The sequence below is a fragment of the Chelmon rostratus genome, chromosome 1 (assembly GCF_017976325.1).
Source record: "Chelmon rostratus isolate fCheRos1 chromosome 1, fCheRos1.pri, whole genome shotgun sequence".
Classification (NCBI taxonomy): domain Eukaryota; kingdom Metazoa; phylum Chordata; class Actinopteri; order Chaetodontiformes; family Chaetodontidae; genus Chelmon; species Chelmon rostratus.
The window spans coordinates 19,399,121-19,421,014 of record NC_055658.1 but is presented as its reverse complement, the minus strand read 5'-3'; the positions used below and the strand labels follow the sequence as shown (position 1 = coordinate 19,421,014).

General features: G+C 42.3%; 1 protein-coding gene across 1 annotated transcript in view; it reads left to right on the top strand.

The window, feature by feature from the left end:
- LOC121608659 (CUB and sushi domain-containing protein 1-like) overlaps nucleotides 1-21,894 on the top strand; it is a 299,157-nt gene that overhangs the window by 215,413 nt on the left and 61,850 nt on the right. The window contains exons 34-42 of the mRNA XM_041939935.1: nucleotides 283-396; nucleotides 12,954-13,049; nucleotides 13,218-13,421; nucleotides 13,815-13,939; nucleotides 14,047-14,143; nucleotides 15,159-15,263; nucleotides 19,315-19,433; nucleotides 19,778-19,847; nucleotides 21,719-21,835. Coding sequence (XP_041795869.1) covers nucleotides 283-396; nucleotides 12,954-13,049; nucleotides 13,218-13,421; nucleotides 13,815-13,939; nucleotides 14,047-14,143; nucleotides 15,159-15,263; nucleotides 19,315-19,433; nucleotides 19,778-19,847; nucleotides 21,719-21,835 — 1,047 coding nt within the window. The remainder of the gene's footprint in view (nucleotides 1-282; nucleotides 397-12,953; nucleotides 13,050-13,217; nucleotides 13,422-13,814; nucleotides 13,940-14,046; nucleotides 14,144-15,158; nucleotides 15,264-19,314; nucleotides 19,434-19,777; nucleotides 19,848-21,718; nucleotides 21,836-21,894) is intronic.

Here is a 21,894-nt window from a genome sequence, read left to right as displayed (position 1 = left end):
TGTTTACTATTTTGCTATTTTATTATTATATATATATAATCTTTTTACTGCTTGCTATTTCGATATTTTATTATGTATAGTTTGTTCTTTATAGTCTTATTTCACAATTTTTCACTTATGTCACTGTGTGTAATGCTGCTGCTGCACTGCAATTTCCCAACTTGGGATCTATCTATCTATCTATCTATCTCCATCCATCCATCCATCCATCCATCCATCCATGCATCCATCCATCCATCCATCCATCTATCTAATTTTCTGTCTGTATTTCTTCTTCTTCAGTGGTGTTTGGTCAGTTTGCTGTTTTCCAGACAGCAATGAACGACTCTGTGGAGCTCTTTGATGGAGCCAATGAGAATGTCCGATTGCTCAGCTCTCTGGCTGGGTCACATTCAGGTGAGTCTCTCATTAGCTGATACTCCTGCTAAAGGAATACTACTGGGTTTTTTTTCCACTTATTGTTACCCAGCATGACATTATCTTTTTGAAAAGCTGCCATTTAGGTATAATGTTTATCCCTCGTCCGCCTTGTTTTGTGCTCCTGAGCACATCCTTGAAAGAGGTAAATAATGAAATCGTCAGTAAGAGAGCAGCTATTGGGGGCTGTAGAACACAATGCCAGTGGTCTATCACAATTTGTTTGACAGTGATGTATTTGGTGAAAATCCATTATGGGTTATCTTTACAGGAAGAACTCAGCAGTGGAAAGCATCTGAGTGGGGCCATACGATATACAGTAGCACTGATACACGACACAATCCTACGGCGCCGGCGAAGGCAAATGCGCTGCAACAGCACAAAATACTTCCATCAGGAGAAACGTGCTGCAGCTTCAGAAACAATGCCAGTTAAAAAAAACATCGAAAAATCCAAAACAAATATAACGCGCTGCAGATGAAAAAAGGCAGCATTCACTTTCTCTTGTGGTCTCTCTCTCAGGTTGAGAATCAAGCTGTTCCACTCAGCACTCCCTCTGCAGAACTTCAGTTGTGTTGACCGGATATGCAGCATATTTCTGTTACATTTCATGTAACTTCAGAGTCAGTGTGTTTTAGACTTTGCACAGTTTCTGTATTTGCTGCGTGCTTGCTGTTAATGTATTTGTCATTCTGCCGCCTGTTTCCGTTGCCCTGCTACTTTTAGATTTTCAGATGTGTTTTTGAACTGGCGTCGTTTCTGAAGCCGCAGTTTCTCCAAATGGAAATGTTGTGGCCTGCTGCAGCGCGTTTGCCTTTTGTCGGCCACCGTACAGTCCTCCCTGGGTTTCCTTATCCTCCAACTTTGAGTCATCCCTGCTCGTCAGCGTTTTGAGTCACCACACAGTAACCCACTCAGCACGGACGTAGACTGAAAGATGAGGCAAAATTGATGTAGATGACATAGTATGAAGAACTAGAAAATTCCCCCTGGGAAATTTTGAAAGGGACACGGGGTGCGTTCGAGCCGACAAAATTATCTACGTTTTAAAGTTTGAATGAAGTCTCTAGGAGAAACTATGGCGAAGCAGCGGACAATTGAAAAAGGCTGCAAATTGAGAAAACAGCAGATATCAGAGGTAGTCAGTCCCTGATTAATGAATTGCTCTCAGCTGTGTTTCTGTGGCTTTCTCCTTGTCTGTCTCTGTTGATCACCTCAGCTGTCTGTGTCTGCTTCTCTCCTCTGCTTCATGTCTCTGTTAACATGAATTAATGAACTGAATCAATAAACATGAATGGAGCTAATGCTAACGGAGCTAACAGAGCTAACACTAACTGAGCTAACAGCTAAAGGTGCGAATATAGCTAACGGCGCTAGCGCTAACAGAGCTAACGGTGCTAACAGAGCTAACAGAGCTAACGGCGTTAACAAGGGGGCGGGGGGATGGGGTTTTCATTATGCATTTGTCTGTGTGTGTGTGTTTATGTATCTGTCATTGTGTGTGACTGCGTATGTGTGTGTCTTCGTCTGTTTGTGTGTGTGTGTCTGCTTGAACTACACAAGCAGCCCAACCTGCTCCTACATGGAGATGTGTATGGTATATGTGTGTCTGAATGTGTGTGTGTGTGTGTGTGTGTGTGTGCGTGCGTGTGTGCCTGTGTAACTTCTGCCCCACCTGCTGATAATTACCTCTGCACCTCTCCCACTGTTTACCTGTTCCTGTTCAGTTTTGACGTGCTGTTTTTAATCACTTTTTAGCTGTTGGTTAGCCCTTTTTGTGTGTGTGTTTGTGTGACTACTGTCTCAACCTTTTTGCGAAACTGCTTTCTGAAGCTGAGTTTAACTGTTTGTTGGATGGAGATTGTTTTCAAACAATGCCCTTGTTTTGACTGAGCTCGTTAAGATAATCATTCTCAGGCTTGTTGTCCTGCAGATGTGTGTGCGTGGGTTATTGACCGGTGTGTGTGTAAATGACAGTTGCACCTGTTAAACTCCTCCCTTGAAAAGCGGCTTTTTCGCTGTCGGTTTCTTCCGAACAACTTGCGATTGTGTCAAAACCGTAGCTGCTATCAAAAAACCGATTACACTGTGAGATGCGGACAAGTCTGGGCCAGATGTACGTGTGTTTTATGTCCAGATATTCTTTAGAAAAATGACAAAATGGTCGACTTAAAAAGACTCTGCGACTCAGAGAACAGGAGTTTGTATTGTATGCAGTGAGATTTGGGTTCGGCGAACCTCCTGAACTAAATCCTCTGGTGAGAGAACCGTACCTCGTATCAGAGTGTACTATAGATCATCGGACTCCCGAGAACTTCCTGAGTCCGAATATCATCTCGTTTTATTCCTGAGACAACAACTTTTCGTTTTATGGCGATGTAAAGACAGGAGGCATTTATGCTTTTCTCACAAAACAGCTCTGAATTTTTACATTGGAGTCAATGGGAGAGCTAGAGGGAGGTGGCTACACAAAAAGCCTCACTATTTAAATTCAGTAAGTCTCTCGGCTTTTTCGAGGACATCACATGAAAGAGGACAAGTTTGTCTACAAAAGATCCCAAAATTATGTGTCTCCTATTCACCGTTTGTATTTTACGGCAATTTTAGAAACACATTTCAGGCGATTTTTCACCGGCTGTCTCACTCTAACTTATGACATCACCCACTGTAGAGGGAGAGATTCTGAGCATTTTTGTGAGAAACTTGATGGTCTTCAGATGGTCATAGCTCGAAAACCGTAAGAGATATCAAAAAATGTGCCGGTATTAATTTTGAGCTGACAAATTTATCTACGTTTTAAACTTTGAATGAAGTCTCTAGGACAAAGTATGGCCGAGCTGCGGACAATTGAAAAAGGCTGAAATTTGAGGAAATTTCCCCATTCATTTCTTATGGGAAAGTCTTCGCAGTTGTTCGCGTCTTACGTCGGCCTTCGATGGTCATAGTTCGAAAACCGTAAGAGATATCAAAATGTGCCGAGGGTCATTTGGAGCCGACAAAATTATCTACGTTTTAAAGTTCAAATGAAGTCTCTCGGTGAATGTATGCCTGAGCTACAGACGTTTGAAAAACTCCAATTTCCATCTTTTTTTTTTCGCCCGTCCCATTCATTCTTATGGGAAATTTATCGCAGTTTTTCGCGTCTTACGACGCGAAAAACTGCGATAAATTTGAGAAAAGTAATAGCACACCGATCCTGATCAAACCGCACGTTTTGATATATAATTTGCAAGGGTTTTCTCAAAGCTGCGGGGCGAGTTCAGGGACAAAAATTTGGAGGATGATGAAAAATAATAATAACTAGAAAATTCCCCCTGGGAAATTTTGGAAGGGACACGGGGTGTGTTGGAGCCGACAAAATTATCTACGTTTTAAAGTTTGAATGAAGTCTCTAGGACAAAGTATGGCCGAGCAGCGGACAATTGAAAAAGGCTGAAATTTGAGGAAATTTCCCCATTCATTTCTTATGGGAAATTTATCGCAGTTGTTTGCGTCTTACGTCGGCCTTCGATGGTCATAGCTCGAAAACCGTAAGAGATATCAAAATGTGCCGAGGGTCATTTTGAGCCGACAAAATTATCTACGTTTTAAAGTTTGAATGAAGTCTCTAGGAGAAACTATGGCGAAGCAGCGGACAATTGAAAAAGGCTGCAAATTGAGAAAACGGCAGATATCAGAGGTAGTCAGTCCCTGATTAATGAATTGCTCTCAGCTGTGTTTCTGTGGCTTTCTCCTTGTCTGTCTCTGTTGATCACCTCAGCTGTCTGTGTCTGCTTCTCTCCTCTGCTTCATGTCTCTGTTAACATGAATTAATGAACTGAATCAATAAACATGAATGGAGCTAATGCTAACGGAGCTAACAGAGCTAACACTAACTGAGCTAACAGCTAAAGGTGCGAATATAGCTAACGGCGCTAGCGCTAACAGAGCTAACTGTGCTAACAGAGCTAACAGAGCTAACGGCGTTAACAAGGGGGCGGGGGGATGGGGTTTTCATTATGCATTTGTCTGTGTGTGTGTGTTTATGTATCTGTCGTTGTGTGTGACTGCGTATGTGTGTGTCTTCGTCTGTTTGTGTGTGTGTGTCTGCTTGAACTACACAAGCAGCCCAACCAGCTCCTACATGGAGATGTGTCTGGTATATGTGTGTCTGAATGTGTGTGTGTGTGTGTGTTTGTTTGTGTGCGTGTGTAACTTCTGCCCCACCTGCTGATAATTACCTCTCTACCTCTCCCACTTTTTACCTGTTCCTGTTCAGTTTTGACGTGCTTGTTTTTAATCACTTTTTAGCTGTTGGTTAGCCCTGCTTGTGTGTGTGTTTGTGTGACTACTGTCTCAACCTTTTTGGCAAAGCGCTTTGTGAAGCTGAGTTTAACTGTTTGTTGGACGGAGATTGTTTTCAAACAATGCCCTTGTTTTGACTGAGCTCGTTAAGATAATCATCTCAGGCTTGTTGTCCTGCAGATGTGTGTGCGTGGGTTATTGACCGGTGTGTGTGTAAATGACAGTTGCACCTGTTAAACTCTTCCCTTGAAAAGCGGCTTTTTCGCTGTCGGTTTCTTCCGAACAACTTGCGATTGTGTCAAAACCGTAGCTGCTATCAAAAAACCGATTACACTGTGAGATGCGGACAAGTCTGGGCCAGATGTACGTGTGTTTTATGTCCAGATATTCTTTAGAAAAATGACAAAATGGTCGACTTAAAAAGACTCTGCGACTCAGAGAACAGGAGTTTGTATTGTATGCAGTGAGATTTGGGTTCGGCGAACCTCCTGAACTAAATCCTCTGGTGAGAGAACCGTACCTCGTATCAGAGTGTACTATAGATCATCGGACTCCCGAGAACTTCCTGAGTCCGGCCATCTCCTCGTTTTATTCCTGACACAACAACTTTTCGTTTTATGGCGATCTAAAGACAGGAGGCATTTCTGCTTTGCTCACAAAACAGCTCTGAATTTTAACATGGGACTTAATGGGAGAACAGGAGGGCGCTGGCTGCACAAAACGTCTCACTATTTAAATTCAGTAAGTCTCTCGGCTTTTTCGAGGACATCACACGAAAGAGGACAAGTTTGTCTACAAAATGAGCCCAAAATTATGCGTGTAGAGTGTAATTTGTGGCCGTAGCGACGAGAAAAAGAGAAGATTTTCAGATCGTTTTTAGACTCTGTGCCACTCTAGCACGCACTCTAGCACGAACATTCCGCGCAATACACACCCATTATAATCTCAAAATTTCCCGCCAAACGATCACTGTCATTGAACAGTGACTGATCAAAAACTATAGGACCAATCAAAATGTGGATGAACACACCAATAGACCAGACTTGGGTCTACATTTTAAAGTTGAAATGAAGTCTCTCGGTGAATGTATGCCTGAGCTACAGATGTTTGAAAAACTCCAATTTCAATCTTGTTTTTTTCACCGGTCCCATTCATTTCTTATGGGAAATTTATCGCAGTTTTTCGCGTCTTACGACGCGAAAAACTGCGATAAATTTGAGAAAAGTAATAGCACACCGATCCCGAACAATACGCACGTTTTGATATATAATTTGCGAGGGTTTTCTCAAAGCTGCGGGGCGAGTTTGAGGACGAAAACTTGGAGGAAGATGAAAAATAACTAGAAAATTCCCCCTGGGAAATTTTGAAAGGGACACGGGGTGCGTTCGAGCCGACAAAATTATCTACGTTTTAAAGTTTGAATGAAGTCTCTAGGAGAAACTATGGCGAAGCAGCGGACAATTGAAAAAGGCTGCAATGTGAGAAAACGGCAGATATCAGAGGCAGTCAGTCCCTGATTAATGAATTGCTCTCAGCTGTGTTTCTGTGGCTTTCTCCTTGTCTGTCTCTGTTGATCACCTCAGCTGTCTGTGTCTGCTTCTCTCCTCTGCTTCATGTCTCTGTTAACATGAATTAATGAACTGAATCAATAAACATGAATGGAGCTAATGCTAACGGAGCTAACAGAGCTAACACTAATGGAGCGAACAGCTAACGGTGCGAATAGAGCTAACGGCGCTAACGCAACCAGAGCTAACTGTGCTAACAGAGCTAATAGAGCTAGCGGCGTTAACAAGGGGGCGGGGGGATGGGGTTTTCATTATGCATTTGTCTGTGTGTGTGTGTTTATGTATCTGTCGTTGTGTGTGACTGCGTATGTGTGTGTCTTCGTCTGTTTCTGTGGCTTTCTCCTTGTCTGTCTCTTTTGATCACCTCAACTGTCTGTGTCTGCTTCTCTCCTCTGCTTCATGTCTCTGTTAACATGAATTAATGAACTGAATCAATAAGCATGAATGGAGTTAATGCTAACAGAGCTAACAGAGCTAACACTAACGGAGCTAACACTAACGGAGCTAACGGCTAACGGCGCGAATAGAGCTAACGGCGCTAACGCTAACAGAGCTAACTGTGCTAACAGAGCTAATAGAGCTAACGGTGTTAACAAGGGGGCGGGGGGATGGGGTTTTCATTATGCATTTGTCTGTGTGTGTGTGTTTATGTATCTGTCATTGTGTGTGACTGCGTATGTGTGTGTCTTCGTCTGTTTGTGTGTGTGTGTCTGCTTGAACTACACAAGCAGCCCAACCAGCTCCTACATGGAGATGTGTATAGTATATATGTGTCTGAATGTGTGTGTGTGTGTGTGTGTGTGTGCGTGTGTGCCTGTGTAACTTCTGCCCCACCTGCTGATAATTACCTCTCTACCTCTCCCACTTTTTACCTGTTCCTGTTCAGTTTTGACGTGCTGTTTTAAATCACTTTTTAGCTGTTGGTTAGCCCTGCTTGTGTGTGCATTTGTGTGACTACTGTCTCAACCTCTTTGGCAAAGAGCTTTGTGAAGCTGAGTTTAACTGCTTGTTGGACGGAGATTGTTTTCAAACAATGCCCTTGTTTTGACTGAGCTCGTTAAGATAATCATTCTCAGGCTTGTTGTCCTGCAGATGTGTGTGCGTGGGTTATTGACCGGTGTGTGTGTAAATGACAGTTACACCTGTTAACTGAAAAGCGGCTTTTTCGCTGTCGGTTTCTTCCGAACAACTTGCGATTGTGTCAAAACCGTAGCTGCTATCAAAAAAACGATTACACTGTGAGATGCGGACAAGTCTGGGCCAGATGTACGTGTGTTTTATGTCCAGATATTCTTTAGAAAAATGACAAAATGGTCGACTTAAAAAGACTCTGCGACTCAGAGAACAGGAGTTTGTATTGTATGCAGTGAGATTTGGGTTCGGCGAACCTCCCGAACTAAATCCTCTGGTGAGAGAACCGTACCTCGTATCAGAGTGTACTATAGATCATCGGACTCCCGAGAACTTCCTGAGTCCGAATATCATCTCGTTTTATTCCTGAGACAACAACTTTTCGTTTTATGGCGATGTAAAGACAGGAGGCATTTATGCTTTTCTCACAAAACAGCTCTGAATTTTTACATTGGAGTCAATGGGAGAGCTAGAGGGAGGTGGCTACACAAAAAGCCTCACTATTTAAATTCAGTAAGTCTCTCGGCTTTTTCGAGGACATCACATGAAAGAGGACAAGTTTGTCTACAAAAGATCCCAAAATTATGTGTCTCCTATTCACCGTTTGTATTTTACGGCAATTTTAGAAACACATTTCAGGCGATTTTTCACCGGCTGTCTCACTCTAACTTATGACATCACCCACTGTAGAGGGAGAGATTCTGAGCATTTTTGTGAGAAACTTGATGGTCTTCAGATGGTCATAGCTCGAAAACCGTAAGAGATATCAAAAAATGTGCCGGTATTAATTTTGAGCTGACAAATTTATCTACGTTTTAAACTTTGAATGAAGTCTCTAGGACAAAGTATGGCCGAGCTGCGGACAATTGAAAAAGGCTGAAATTTGAGGAAATTTCCCCATTCATTTCTTATGGGAAAGTCTTCGCAGTTGTTCGCGTCTTACGTCGGCCTTCGATGGTCATAGTTCGAAAACCGTAAGAGATATCAAAATGTGCCGAGGGTCATTTGGAGCCGACAAAATTATCTACGTTTTAAAGTTCAAATGAAGTCTCTCGGTGAATGTATGCCTGAGCTACAGACGTTTGAAAAACTCCAATTTCCATCTTTTTTTTTTCGCCCGTCCCATTCATTCTTATGGGAAATTTATCGCAGTTTTTCGCGTCTTACGACGCGAAAAACTGCGATAAATTTGAGAAAAGTAATAGCACACCGATCCTGATCAAACCGCACGTTTTGATATATAATTTGCAAGGGTTTTCTCAAAGCTGCGGGGCGAGTTCAGGGACAAAAATTTGGAGGATGATGAAAAATAATAATAACTAGAAAATTCCCCCTGGGAAATTTTGAAAGGGACACGGGGTGTGTTTGAGCCGACAAAATTATCTACGTTTTAAAGTTTGAATGAAGTCTCTAGGACAAAGTATGGCCGAGCAGCGGACAATTGAAAAAGGCTGAAATTTGAGGAAATTTCCCCATTCATTTCTTATGGGAAATTTATCGCAGTTGTTTGCGTCTTACGTCGGCCTTCGATGGTCATAGCTCGAAAACCGTAAGAGATATCAAAATGTGCCGAGGGTCATTTTGAGCCGACAAAATTATCTACGTTTTAAAGTTTGAATGAAGTCTCTAGGAGAAACTATGGCGAAGCAGCGGACAATTGAAAAAGGCTGCAATTTGAGAAAACAGCAGATATCAGAGGTAGTCAGTCCCTGATTAATGAACTGGTCCCAGCTGTGTTTCTGTGGCTTTCTCCTTGTCTGTCTCTGTTGATCACCTCAGCTGTCTGTGTCTGCTTCTCTCCTCTGCTTCATGTCTCTGTTAACATGAATTAATGAACTGAATCAATAAACATGAATGGAGCTAATGCTAACGGAGCTAACAGAGCTAACACTAACGGAGCTAACAGCTAACGGTGCGAATAGAGCTAACGGCGCTAACGCTAACAGAGCTAACTGTGCTAACAGAGCTAATAGAGCTAACGGCGTTAACAAGGGGGCGGGGGGATGGGGTTTTCATTATGCATTTGTCTGTGTGTGTGTGTTTATGTATCTGTCATTGTGTGTGACTGCGTATGTGTGTGTCTTCGTCTGTTTGTGTGTGTGTGTCTGCTTGAACTACACAAGCAGCCCAACCAGCTCCTACATGGAGATGTGTATGGTATATGTGTGTCTGAATGTGTGTGTGTGTGTGTGTGTGTGTGTGTGCGTGCGTGTGTGCCTGTGTAACTTCTGCCCCACCTGCTGATAATTACCTCTGCACCTCTCCCACTGTTTACCTGTTCCTGTTCAGTTTTGACGTGCTGTTTTTAATCACTTTTTAGCTGTTGGTTAGCCCTTTTTGTGTGTGTGTTTGTGTGACTACTGTCTCAACCTTTTTGCGAAACTGCTTTCTGAAGCTGAGTTTAACTGTTTGTTGGATGGAGATTGTTTTCAAACAATGCCCTTGTTTTGACTGAGCTCGTTAAGATAATCACTCTCAGGCTGGTTGTCCTGCAGATGTGTGTGCGTGGGTTATTGACCGGTGTGTGTGTAAATGACAGTTGCACCTGTTAAACTCTTCCCTTGAAAAGCGGCTTTTTCGCTGTCGGTTTCTTCCGAACAACTTGCGATTGTGTCAAAACCGTAGCTGCTATCAAAAAACCGATTACACTGTGAGATGCGGACAAGTCTGGGCCAGATGTACGTGTGTTTTATGTCCAGATATTCTTTAGAAAAATGACAAAATGGTCGACTTAAAAAGACTCTGCCACTCAGAGAACAGGAGTTTGTATTGTATGCAGTGAGATTTGGGTTCGGCGAACCTCCTGAACTAAATCCTCTGGTGAGAGAACCGTACCTCGTATCAGAGTGTACTATAGATCATCGGACTCCCGAGAACTTCCTGAGTCCGACCATCATCTCGTTTTATTCCTGACACAACAACTTTTCGTTTTATGGCGATCTAAAGACAGGAGGCATTTCTGCTTTGCTCACAAAACAGCTCTGAATTTTAACATGGGACTTAATGGGAGAACAGGAGGGCGCTGGCTGCACAAAACGTCTCACTATTTAAATTCAGTAAGTCTCTCGGCTTTTTCGAGGACATCACACGAAAGAGGACAAGTTTGTCTACAAACTGATCCCAAAATTATGCGTGTAGAGTGTAATTTGTGGCCGTAGCGACGAGAAAAAGAGAAGATTTCCAGATCGTTTTTAGACTCTGTGCCACTCTAGCACGCACTCTAGCACGAACATTCCGCGCAATACACACCCATTATAATCTCAAAATTTCCCGCCAAACGATCACTGTCATTGAACAGTGACTGATCAAAAACTATAGGACCAATCAAAATGTGGATGAACACACCAATAGACCAGACTTGGGTCTACATTTTAAAGTTGAAATGAAGTCTCTCGGTGAATGTATGCCTGAGCTACAGATGTTTGAAAAACTCCAATTTCAATCTTGTTTTTTTCGCCCGTCCCATTCATTTCTTATGGGAAATTTATCGCAGTTTTTCGCGTCTTACGACGCGAAAAACTGCGATAAATTTGAGAAAAGTAATAGCACACCGATCCCGAACAATACACACGTTTTGATATATAATTTGCGAGGGTTTTCTCAAAGCTGCGGGGCGAGTTTGAGGACGAAAACTTGGAGGAAGATGAAAAATAATAAGAAGAAGAAGAAGAAGAAGAAGAAGAAACGCGCGGGATAGTAATAAGTGACTCGGGGCTACGCCCCGAGTCACTGGCTCCTGCAGCTATGAAATAGCTGTAGGAGCCAGTGACTCGGGACGTTGCCCCGTGTCCCTAATAAGAAGAAACGCGCGGGATAGTAATAAGTGACTCGGGGCTACGCCCCGAGTCACTGGCTCCTGCAGCAGAGCTGCAGGAGCCAGTGCCTCGGAGCGTGCCCCGTGTCCCTAATAATAATAAGAAGAAGAAGAAACGCGCGGGATAGTAATAAGTGACTCGGGGCTACGCCCCGAGTCACTGGCTCCTGCAGCTATGAAATAGCTGTAGGAGCCAGTGACTCGGGACGTTGCCCCGTGTCCCTAATAAGAAGAAACACGCGGGATAGTAATAAGTGACTCGGGGCTATGCCCCGAGTCACTGGCTCCTGCAGCAGAGCTGCAGGAGCCAGTGCCTCGGAGCGTGCCCCGTGTCCCTAATGAAATATGAAGAAATATTGATGAACATAGTTGTTGGCAAAATGTGCTCTGGTTGCCTCAGAGTTTCGTGTTCTTCTGTTGTGTGTAATCGCCAGGGGGCATGCTGCAGGGGAATCCCGCTGGAATTGACATTTAGTTTCTTTCTATAGAAATAAGGGCTTTTTAAATATTTTCTTTGTAATGTTTATTCAGTAATGTGCATATAGAATTGTGAGTGGGAAAAATGAAGCTCTTTAATGAAGGACAAGCCTGGAACTGCCAATAATATTCTCTTTCCAGTATTGAATTACATCAGAGTTTGATAATAAAAACATCAATCATAATAGAGAGAACACAAACACATCTAGATATGGTAGTGCCTGGGGCCATTTCTTTATATTTTACACTAAGGGTTACATTTCTGCTTTTTGCACCTTCCTTTGCTGACTGGATCAGGGAGCTTATTTTAACATAATATTAAGTAAGAGGATGTGACAGGTTTCGTTTGGCTAAATGTAGCTGCACGCTGTGCAGGTTTTTTCTTTTCAACTACTATCCATCCAAGTTAGTTCAAAGAAAAGAGGCCTGGTTGTGTAAAGTAGAATGGGTGGCTTATTTCTTAAAGTTAATTTGGGTTTGAAATTCCCCTTTTGGCTACAACTGGCAGCAAAGAATGAAACACACCAGGCTTTATAAAATAATGTTAGCCGCATCATTACCCTATCACACACACACACACGCACGCACACACACACACACACAGTCAAACAGCTTTGTAGCACATTGTTCCAGCTAACAGACCGATTATCCCGACACACCAACATATTAACAGGCATACACACAAAGCAAACTTGCACATACGCACACACATCCCAGACACACTAATGATGGTTCTAAATGTCAGCCACACCAGACCATGTTTTCCTCATTTATCACTGTTACTTCTTTTGCTTGTTTACGTGTGCACATATAAATCTCTGTGTGTATGTGCCTGTGAGTCGGTGTGTGTGTGTGTGTGTGTGTGTGTGTGTGTGTGTGTGTGTGTGTGTGTGCTTCCTTGCAGTCTTATTTTTGTGAGGACCACATTTTACCACCAGGCAAAAATGAAGGCCAAACCCTGCTAATTACTAAGTTGTGAATGTAAATCCGAGCAGTTAAATGTATGGTTGTGAGTGTCTGCTGGGCAGACAGATTATGCATGTTTGCGTGTGTGTGCGTGTGTGTTCACATGAACCTGTGTCTTTGTTATGTTCTGTGTCTCAATTGTCTGCAATTTTGTCACAATAGGGGAAAAAAAAACAATGGCTGTGTGTTTTCAGGCGAGAAGGTTAAGCTGTTTTTAGCATTAACATTCATTTTGAAATCATTATGTATGTGTTTGTGTGTGTGTTTGTGTGTGTGTGTGTTATTGTGTGTCCCAGGAGAAACATTGCCATTGGCAACTTCCAATCAGATCATGCTGCGGTTCAATGCTAAGAGTGGCCAGTCAGCTAGAGGCTTTCATTTTGTCTACCAAGGTAACTCTCACTCTTTTGGTCTTGCTATCTCTCTCACATACACACACTTACACACAGTAAGTTGCATTGGATTCAAGCTCATAATGAAAATCTCTCCGCTGACAGTTATATTTCTGTTTTTTCCCTCCTTCTTCTTCTCATATTTTTTAATTGCGGTCATTGCTGTAGCTGTGCCTCGCACCAGTGACAGTCAGTGCAGTTCGGTGCCAGAGCCTCGGTACGGCAGGCGCATCGGTTCAGAGTTCTCAGCTGGCTCTGTGGTCCGCTTCGAGTGCAGCCCGGGGTATCTGCTGAAAGGATCCAGTGCTATCCGGTGCCAGGCCGTGCCAGGTGCCCTTGCTCAGTGGAACGCAACAACGCCGACCTGTATAGGTAAGGCTAACCGGTCATGACACGCGTAGAGAGTGTAACCAGCTAACATACGCAGCCAAAAAAAGGAAGAAAGAAATCAGTCATTTCTGCGAACCATCCGGCACTGTGAGGGCTGCGACTTTGACATTAATTCTAACAAACTAAATGTATGCCTGCGTGAAATCTCCCTCTGCTGAGAGCAAGTCTTTTGCAAACAGCTTCAACTGTCACCTCAGTTTATACCATAAATAATGTTTGCTATCATATTTTCTCTCTCTGGCTCCCTGTAGTGCTAATTTGAACACCATATTGTCTCTGGGTATGCAGAGCCATATTCCAACAACCTGTCCTATCTGTTAGCTATTTAGTTAATAAACTTTGCCAAGAAATCCATATTTTATGCCTTCGTTCCAGTTCCCTGCAGTGGCAATTTGACTGAGCGTCGTGGCACAATACTGTCCCCTGGCTTTCCCGAGCCCTACCCAAACAGTCTCAACTGTCTGTGGAGGATCCATGTCAGTGAAGGGGCCGGGATACAGGTACACATATGTATAAGGGAATATAGAATGTATGAACATTAACTATGGAAAATGCACATAAACTTGGAGGCCATTATGTTCGTTTATTTTCATTGTTTGCTTTTTAGATCCAAGTGATGACATTTGCTACCGAGCACAACTGGGACTCGCTAGAGATCTACGATGGAGGAGACATGACAGCTCCTAAATTAGGGTCATTTTCTGGTACGACAATATGCTCACATGCACGCCCACGAAAGCACAAACTTCTGCAAAGACACCCATGCACACAAACACTCCGGAGATCTATGATGAATGAGATATGACAGCTCCTAAACTATAGATACACACACGCACGCACGCACACACACACACACACACACACACACACATAGATTGACAGACATGAACACACACACACACACAAGATCTATGATGAATTGGATATGACAGGTCTTAAACTATAGAAACACACAAATATGACATACACTGGAGATCTATGATGGATGAGTTGTAATACCAGAAAACATGATATATATCGTAAATAAATAATAAATGTTTTTTAGACAGAGAATTCTTCCGATTTCCAGGCAGCCAGTGAAAGGAGGAGAAGAAAGGAGGAAGGGAGGGAGGGGAAGAGTTTCACTACAAGGTTGAGTGAAGGATGGAGGAAAGAGGAAGAGAGAGAAGACGGGGTGGGATAAAGAGTGATCTAACCTTTTACAATTTCCCAGTGGAGTTTCCCCTGTGACCTGCCCCAAGCACATACCTGTCACACACCTATCACACATAAAACATGCCGCCCATAGGGCAATATGCACACACACATACACACACACACACTCACAAATGACTGTGCCCTTCTCAAGAAGGCACACTGGGGAGCTGCCCACTGTAACCACAGTGATCTGGTGCTGGCCCGTGAGCAGCTTCACTGGGGCGGATGAGGATTGCTTCACATAAGGACACTAAAATGCTAGCTGTCCACGGAGGGCGGGGGGTCGTTCACCTTCTCTACACATAATTTCCCAGATGGTCTTAGGATTTAAACAAGACTTATGGTCGAAGTCTTGCCCGCTGAAAAAGCGTCTCTGTGTATTTCTTAACTTAAATTCCTTCCTGTATGCCCTGTGTTGTGATGCATAAATATGAACTTTTTGGTATTTTTATCATGTGGTGAACATTTACCTGCAAAACTCATCCACTGGTTCTGTCATGTGATTATCTCCATCTTTTACAGGAACCACAGCTCCCGCCCTCCTCAACTCAACATCCAATCAGCTCCTTCTGCACTTTCAGAGTGACATCAGTGTGGTGGCAGCAGGTTTTCACCTAGAATACAAGAGTAAGTTCAAGCTTTTCACAAAGATAGATAGATAGATAGATAGATAGATAGATAAGAAAGTAAGCGAATAAAAGACAGAATGAATGAATAAAAAGCCTTCTCACCAGAAACCACAAATGCACGGACACACACATACACTTCATCACAAACACACTCTCACACATCATTGCAGCCAAAACTTCAACATCAAATAACAAGAGTCAGTGACCTGAACTGGTACTGCCCGAAAGTATACACACATGCTGAGACCCACATTAGAGCGCTCACACACAAGCACACACCTAGAAGGGCATAAACAGAAACACGTAGAGTCAGACACATACATACACACACACATGTGCTTTTGCTTGTGTCATACAGGGACATAGTAAGCCCAAAAAAGGCACAAACAAACCCACCAATATGTAGACACACAAAGGTATAGACATGGATATTAACATCATGCATTTAAACACATGCACACCTGTCAGGGCATGGTTGTGTTTTTCAGTCCTTTGTAGTTGTTTTAGCTTAGAATCACTTCTACATCAATGAACATGTCCCCTTTTGTGATTGTGTGTGAAAGTACTAGTGTGTGTTTGCACATGCATTTGTGTGTGTGTGTGCGTGCGTGCGTGTAGGTAGGTGAGTGCACATAGTTGGCTCAATGGTTTGCATGGTCTTTTTGTTGGCTGTATGTGTCGACATGCCATCGCAAGGAATGACAACCCTGAAGGAGGTCGCTTTTGTAGCCAGTTCATTGTGTCTGTTTCTATATTTTTGCTTCAGCGTATTTCTGGTTTGGTCACGCCAATCTTTTTATTGCAGCTTTTATTACCAGATGTGCCACACTTGACACTTATATTTGAAATGAGTCCCCTCCTGTTCAGTGTATGAATAATATTCAGATAAAACTGGTACTCAGTATGGGTCAAGAAACTCTTCTATTTTTATGTTTTAGCATTTATTTTGCTCAGGCCTGCAACACATATATTATTGAGTTGGGAACAGTGCATGTGGTAGTCATTTGGGGATTTTTGGCTTTTCTTTTCTACGATGTTTCCTAGTTTCCATGGCAGGAGGATTTTTGGGTTGGTGGTAGGTTTTGATTAGAGGTCTTCATGGGTGCCCTCAGTTCTTTGTAACCAACTCGAGACCTGAGCCAAGCTGTGTCCAAGTTGCATTCAGTCTAGTCAGGTTGTGTCTTTGGTGTGTGACTACGTGTTATACCTGTGTGGATCCGAACATTCTTGGTATCAGCCCTGATCATACGGTGAATCGTAATCATAACTCAGTTTTTTTTTTAAAACAGATTTAGGATATGCATACAGTGTGTGGATTTTCTGGATATATTTTCCAACATCCATTTCAGGCCAGATCCAAAACTCTATATTTATGAAGACCTCTAGTTAGGATTTCCCAGGCTGTGCTTAGATTTCTCTATTTCTCTATTCTCTATTTAGATTTCTCTATTTCTCCATTTGACCAGGATCTGACCACCAGTTTGACCTCTAAATCTAAGATTGCACCACATAGACATGTCACTACATCTGACATCTAGTGTTTTTATTTGTGTGTGTGCATGCCTTTATATGCATACCATATATAGAACTTTAAATTTTGTATCTGTATGTATGCTTGCCTTTGCCAGTCCTTGTGTTTGTGTAGCTCAGCCTTGATGCTGGTGACCTCTACCTTTTCACAATGAAGTTGTAAAGCAGTCCAGGGGAGGAGAGAGGTAGACAGAAGGGCAGCCCGAAAGGGAGGAGGAGAGTGAAAGGCAGAGAGACAAAGAGAATCTTTTCTATTGTCTTTATTACAAAAAATAATCATGTCCCACTGGTGTAGCTGCCGTTTTGTGTAAATCGGTGTTTGCTATCATGTGGTCGAACCAACACAATGCATACAGTTTCATAACGTTAATCAGGAGCAAGCAGGCTATTTGCTGTTATCACAGAAACCAAGCCCAAGTACAGCATGCTGAGCATTGAAGTTTGTCCAAGATCACCTTCAAAAACTATATCATACATTACACCACCATAAGAGCTCTTGCAGGACTCAGATGGCCGCTCTGCTTATCTCAAAATGAGTGCCAACAATTTAATCTGTAGCAAAATTTGCTCCAAGTATGCCTCAGAGGTTCTTTACAGGAGGTCTTAATACAAAGTAGGTTTTTAACTTTTTCCATTAAACACAAAGTTGTGTGAAGACCTTTCAAATTACCCGTTCAATAGGTGATAAGAACAGAAACACCCAAATTATTATTTGCCCTCAGATGATTGTTCATTCTGATCCTCCTCACGATCACGCTTGTAAACCCATTTAGCACTACCCAAAAACGTCCTACACTACATCGCATGCTCTTGCTCATTCATAATGATCAATCTTTAAGTCAGAAAACCTGGAATAGTGGAATTATCTGGAAGAGCTGGTCTGTGTTGTGCACTGATTTCTCACTGTGCTGTCTTCTGTGTTCCACTGTGTTTCCAGCAGAAACAGGGAAAGCAAGAGCTGCCGTTAAACTGTGCTTGCGCTGCTAGGAGTTCCTTCTCAGTTTTGCAGTAATGTGGACAAAATCATCTGCTGGGGACACGTGAATGGTGATGATGTTGTCATCATTTTAAGCTGACTAAAGGGACTTTCCTTTAAAGGGCAGAGCGAGACATCTCTCTCCCTCGTCTGTCCTCACGTAAACTGAAACAGAAGTATAGTAAATCCAGTCAGTTAGACTTAAATGCTGACACTGTCTAGTTGTAGTCTAGTGGCCCTAGCGGGGTGGTTTGTGGTGCTGTCAGCATTTTAGAGAGCATCGCTGCTCTGTCATAACCCGGGGAAAGAGGGAGCAGTTTGCTAGCACAGAGAGAGAGAGAGAGAGAGAGAGGGAGAGATGGTCAGCCAAATGGAATAGTTTCATTGATCAGTTGTCCTGACAGCCTGCTGATGCTCTGCCTAATAATACGCTGTGTGTGCATGGGTGTATCTGCGAGTTACAGTCTCACGCAGCTATTTTACTTATGCTCCACCCTTCTCTGCAAACAAACACTCATGTAACAGTCTGTCACAAACACACTTAAAAATGTCAGACACTGCAGCTTGGCCACCTTCATGTGTGTGTGTGTGTGTGTGTGTGTGTGTGTGTGTGTGTGTGTGTGTGTGTGTGTGTGTGTGTGTGTGTGTGTGTGTGTGTTTGTGAGCTCAGTGGGATCACATCGTTTGCTGGTAGGAAGGTAGATAATGAACCAGCAAGACCAGAAGCAAACACACTCACGCACACACACACACACACACACAAACACTCACTCCTCTCTCTCCCCTTCTTTTACTCTCTATCCCTCTTCCACCCCTGTGTTGCCATGGTAACCGCTCTAGGGCAGTCTCCTGCGGAAGTTTCCAAGTGAAACACACAGGCAGACCCAAACACACAAACACACACACAAAAGTACAGATACACCCCTACTGATGCTGTTTGATAAAGGGCTGGCTGCTGTCAAACTTATTACGGATGTGTTTAACCTTTATTGGGAATGCACAACTAAAGTCATTATGCTACCTTCACATATTTTTAAGCACGTGTCAGAGGCTGCTGTCGCCGCTAACAACATACAAGCCTTTTTATGGTACTTGCTGTCAATTCAGAAAAGGGCTCTCAGATGTTAGAAAAAAATTTAAGAGCATTTCTAAATTAATCTGCCACATTAGTTCTTCGTCAAATGAATCGAAATATTGTAATTTTCTTTTATGTGTTGGAAAACTTTAAAGGGACAGTTCACCCCAGAATCAGAAGTCCATTTCTTTCCTCTTACCTGTGCTATGTATCTGTCTGGATTGTTTTGCTGTGAGTTGGATCTAATGTCATTTTAATATATAATAAAATGAATACAGTCGACTACGGTAAATTTGAGAATAAAGGTAATGGCAGCAATGTGTATTTAGCCGTCTACAACTTAAAGAAGGGATAATCATATCAGCAATGTTTATATGGAAAACTTAATGATAAAATGAATAATAGTAGTGACATAGTTCTTCATGTCTGTGTTTTTTTCCCCCCTCTGTTTATGTTTTTTTTTTCAAGCTGTTGGTCTTACCACCTGTCCAGAGCCAATGATCCCCGCCAATGGCATTAAAACAGGGGACAGATATATGGTCAATGAGGTGGTCGCATTCACCTGTGAACTGGGGTACACATTACAGGTAATGAACACAGCCATACAAACTCACCAATGAACACATGGGTCCATTGTCCATAGTTTTAGATACTAATTGCACTACTGGTTTTCACATAATTTGGGTAAAATTATGGGTAAACTGCTGTGTGTGACAATTCGGAAGCATGCAGTAAAATTTCCACACTGGCTACTGCATTGCCACATTTTTACTTTAATTAAATACACACCAAAATGATTGTATTAAAACTGCACAACTTTCTGCAAAAAGGAAACAAACTTGTGAAAAAATGAATGATGAATGAAAATGTGCCACTGTTCCTCTGAATATCTTAGTTTCTTGAACCTGTCCTTCTGTATTAACACTCTCAGGGCCATTCACACATTTCCTGCATGCCTGGGACTGTGCGTCGATGGAACTACCCACCTCCTCTTTGCATAGGTAAAACACACACACACACACACACACACACGCGCACACACACAGTGATCTGCTGTTACGTCTGATGAAATGTTCTCCAGGTGTACACAGCAAAGTGACAGAAGCATTTTAATTCATAAGAGATATGCAGAATGCATAAAAAACATCTGTTTATGGAAGTCATTGATTACGTGTCACCGTTAAATATGGCAGTTGAATATTTTTTTAAACGAGACTGCATCCACATGACATACTGCAGGAAAATTAATTCTGCATCAATTAAGTAAATAGTAATGACAAAATGAGAACATATAGTTCTGACATAATAGGTATATTTATTGTTATCATGTTTGTGGAAGAAAGCAGCTTCTTGACTGGCACAGGGTCAGTACTCTGTAGGATCAATATACCTGCTGGGTACAAACAGAATTTTGTACTTTGTACTGAGCCAAGTCTTTCTAACTATTGCAATAGTGTTAAGGAACCTTGATTACATTGATGTTTGTGTTTGGGTCTGAATAATTCAATCCTTGGTGAGAAATTGTAGCCAGTCTGGGAAGCCAGTCCCAGTTAAAGTCAACCTTGATATGTCAGGACTAACTAAACTCAGCCCTGCCACAGCCCCCTTCAGCATGTGTCAGATCCAGCATTTCCCATTTTAGTCTAAAATACTTGAAATAACAATGTGTCAATGGAGGGAGGCGCCATAAGATGTAAAATATACCGTGTGTCTGTAACTTGTTGTAGGATTTACAGAAATTCAGCACCCATGGTCTAAGCCCCAATAAAATTGATTTCATATACATACTCATTTCACATAGTCATTAACAAAAAATAAGTGAACCTAATGGCAGAGGGTTTTATTTTCATATTCCTAATGCACCATATTTGCTACAAGGTATTACTGTATCTAAACTTATCTGATACCTCAAAACTGAGATTACAGGACAAATAACAAAACAATCCATAACCCTAAACATTTGTCCCTTTACTTTTAAAAATAATGCCAGAGTTGAAATTTCAGTATGAACATGCACTTACTGGGCAGCTTTATTAGACACACGACCTACGATCTATTGCCATCCAGTGCAGCTCTTCTGTCATAAACTCTTTTTTTATTTACAACCCTGATTCCTAAAAGATTTGGACGCTATGTCAAACATAAATGAAAGCAGAATGTGACCATTTGCAAACAAACAGTTTTGACAACAGATTTATGAAGTGTTCCTGAGTCCATGTAGCAACATCCTTTATACAATCATGTGTTCACAAAGTGGTGAACCTCGCTCCATCCTCGCTTGTGAACGACTGAGCCTTTCCAGGATGCTGCTTTCATACCCAATCAAGATACAATCACCTGTTACCAATCAACCTGTTTACCTGTGGAATGCTCCAAACAGGTGTTTTTGGAGCATTCCACAACTTTCCCAGTCTTTGGTTGCTCCTGTTTGTTTGAAACATGTTGCTGCATCAAATTCAGAATAAGCACAAATTTACAAAAATGTTTTTTTTTGTCATAGAGGTGTTAATTCATTTGTATGTTTTAGCATCGAAGTGATAGTTTGTGGTGGTGCTGTACTACGTGTTTTTAATATTTGGCACCTTTCATGTATGTAAGTAGGGTGGGCAAAAAATAACAAACACCTTTGTAACCATGACCTCAGTTATGAACACGATTGAATTTGCACATTATCGACAATGTCACAGAAAACGAAACAAAAAATCTAGAAGTTCAAACCTTTTTGTTGCTGCCTGTGGCTGTATTTTTGGGGTTTTTGCTGTGGTGCAACCTTCTTTCTGTCAAAGCAAAGAGGATGAAGTGATGATTTCTGCTGTACGTTGCTCATGTGTTGCCTGTTTTAACTATGCGTTTTCTGTGCCTGTGTTGTCAGCTCGTTGTGGCGGGGTGTTCTCTGAGATGAGTGGTGTCATCCTTAGTCCAGGTTTCCCTGGCAACTACCCAGGCAACCTGGACTGCACCTGGCAAATCAGCCTGCCAACTGGATATGGTAAGTATTATGGGATGGAAGAGCATTCCTTAAAAGATTCTGTCACTTTCAGTGCATCT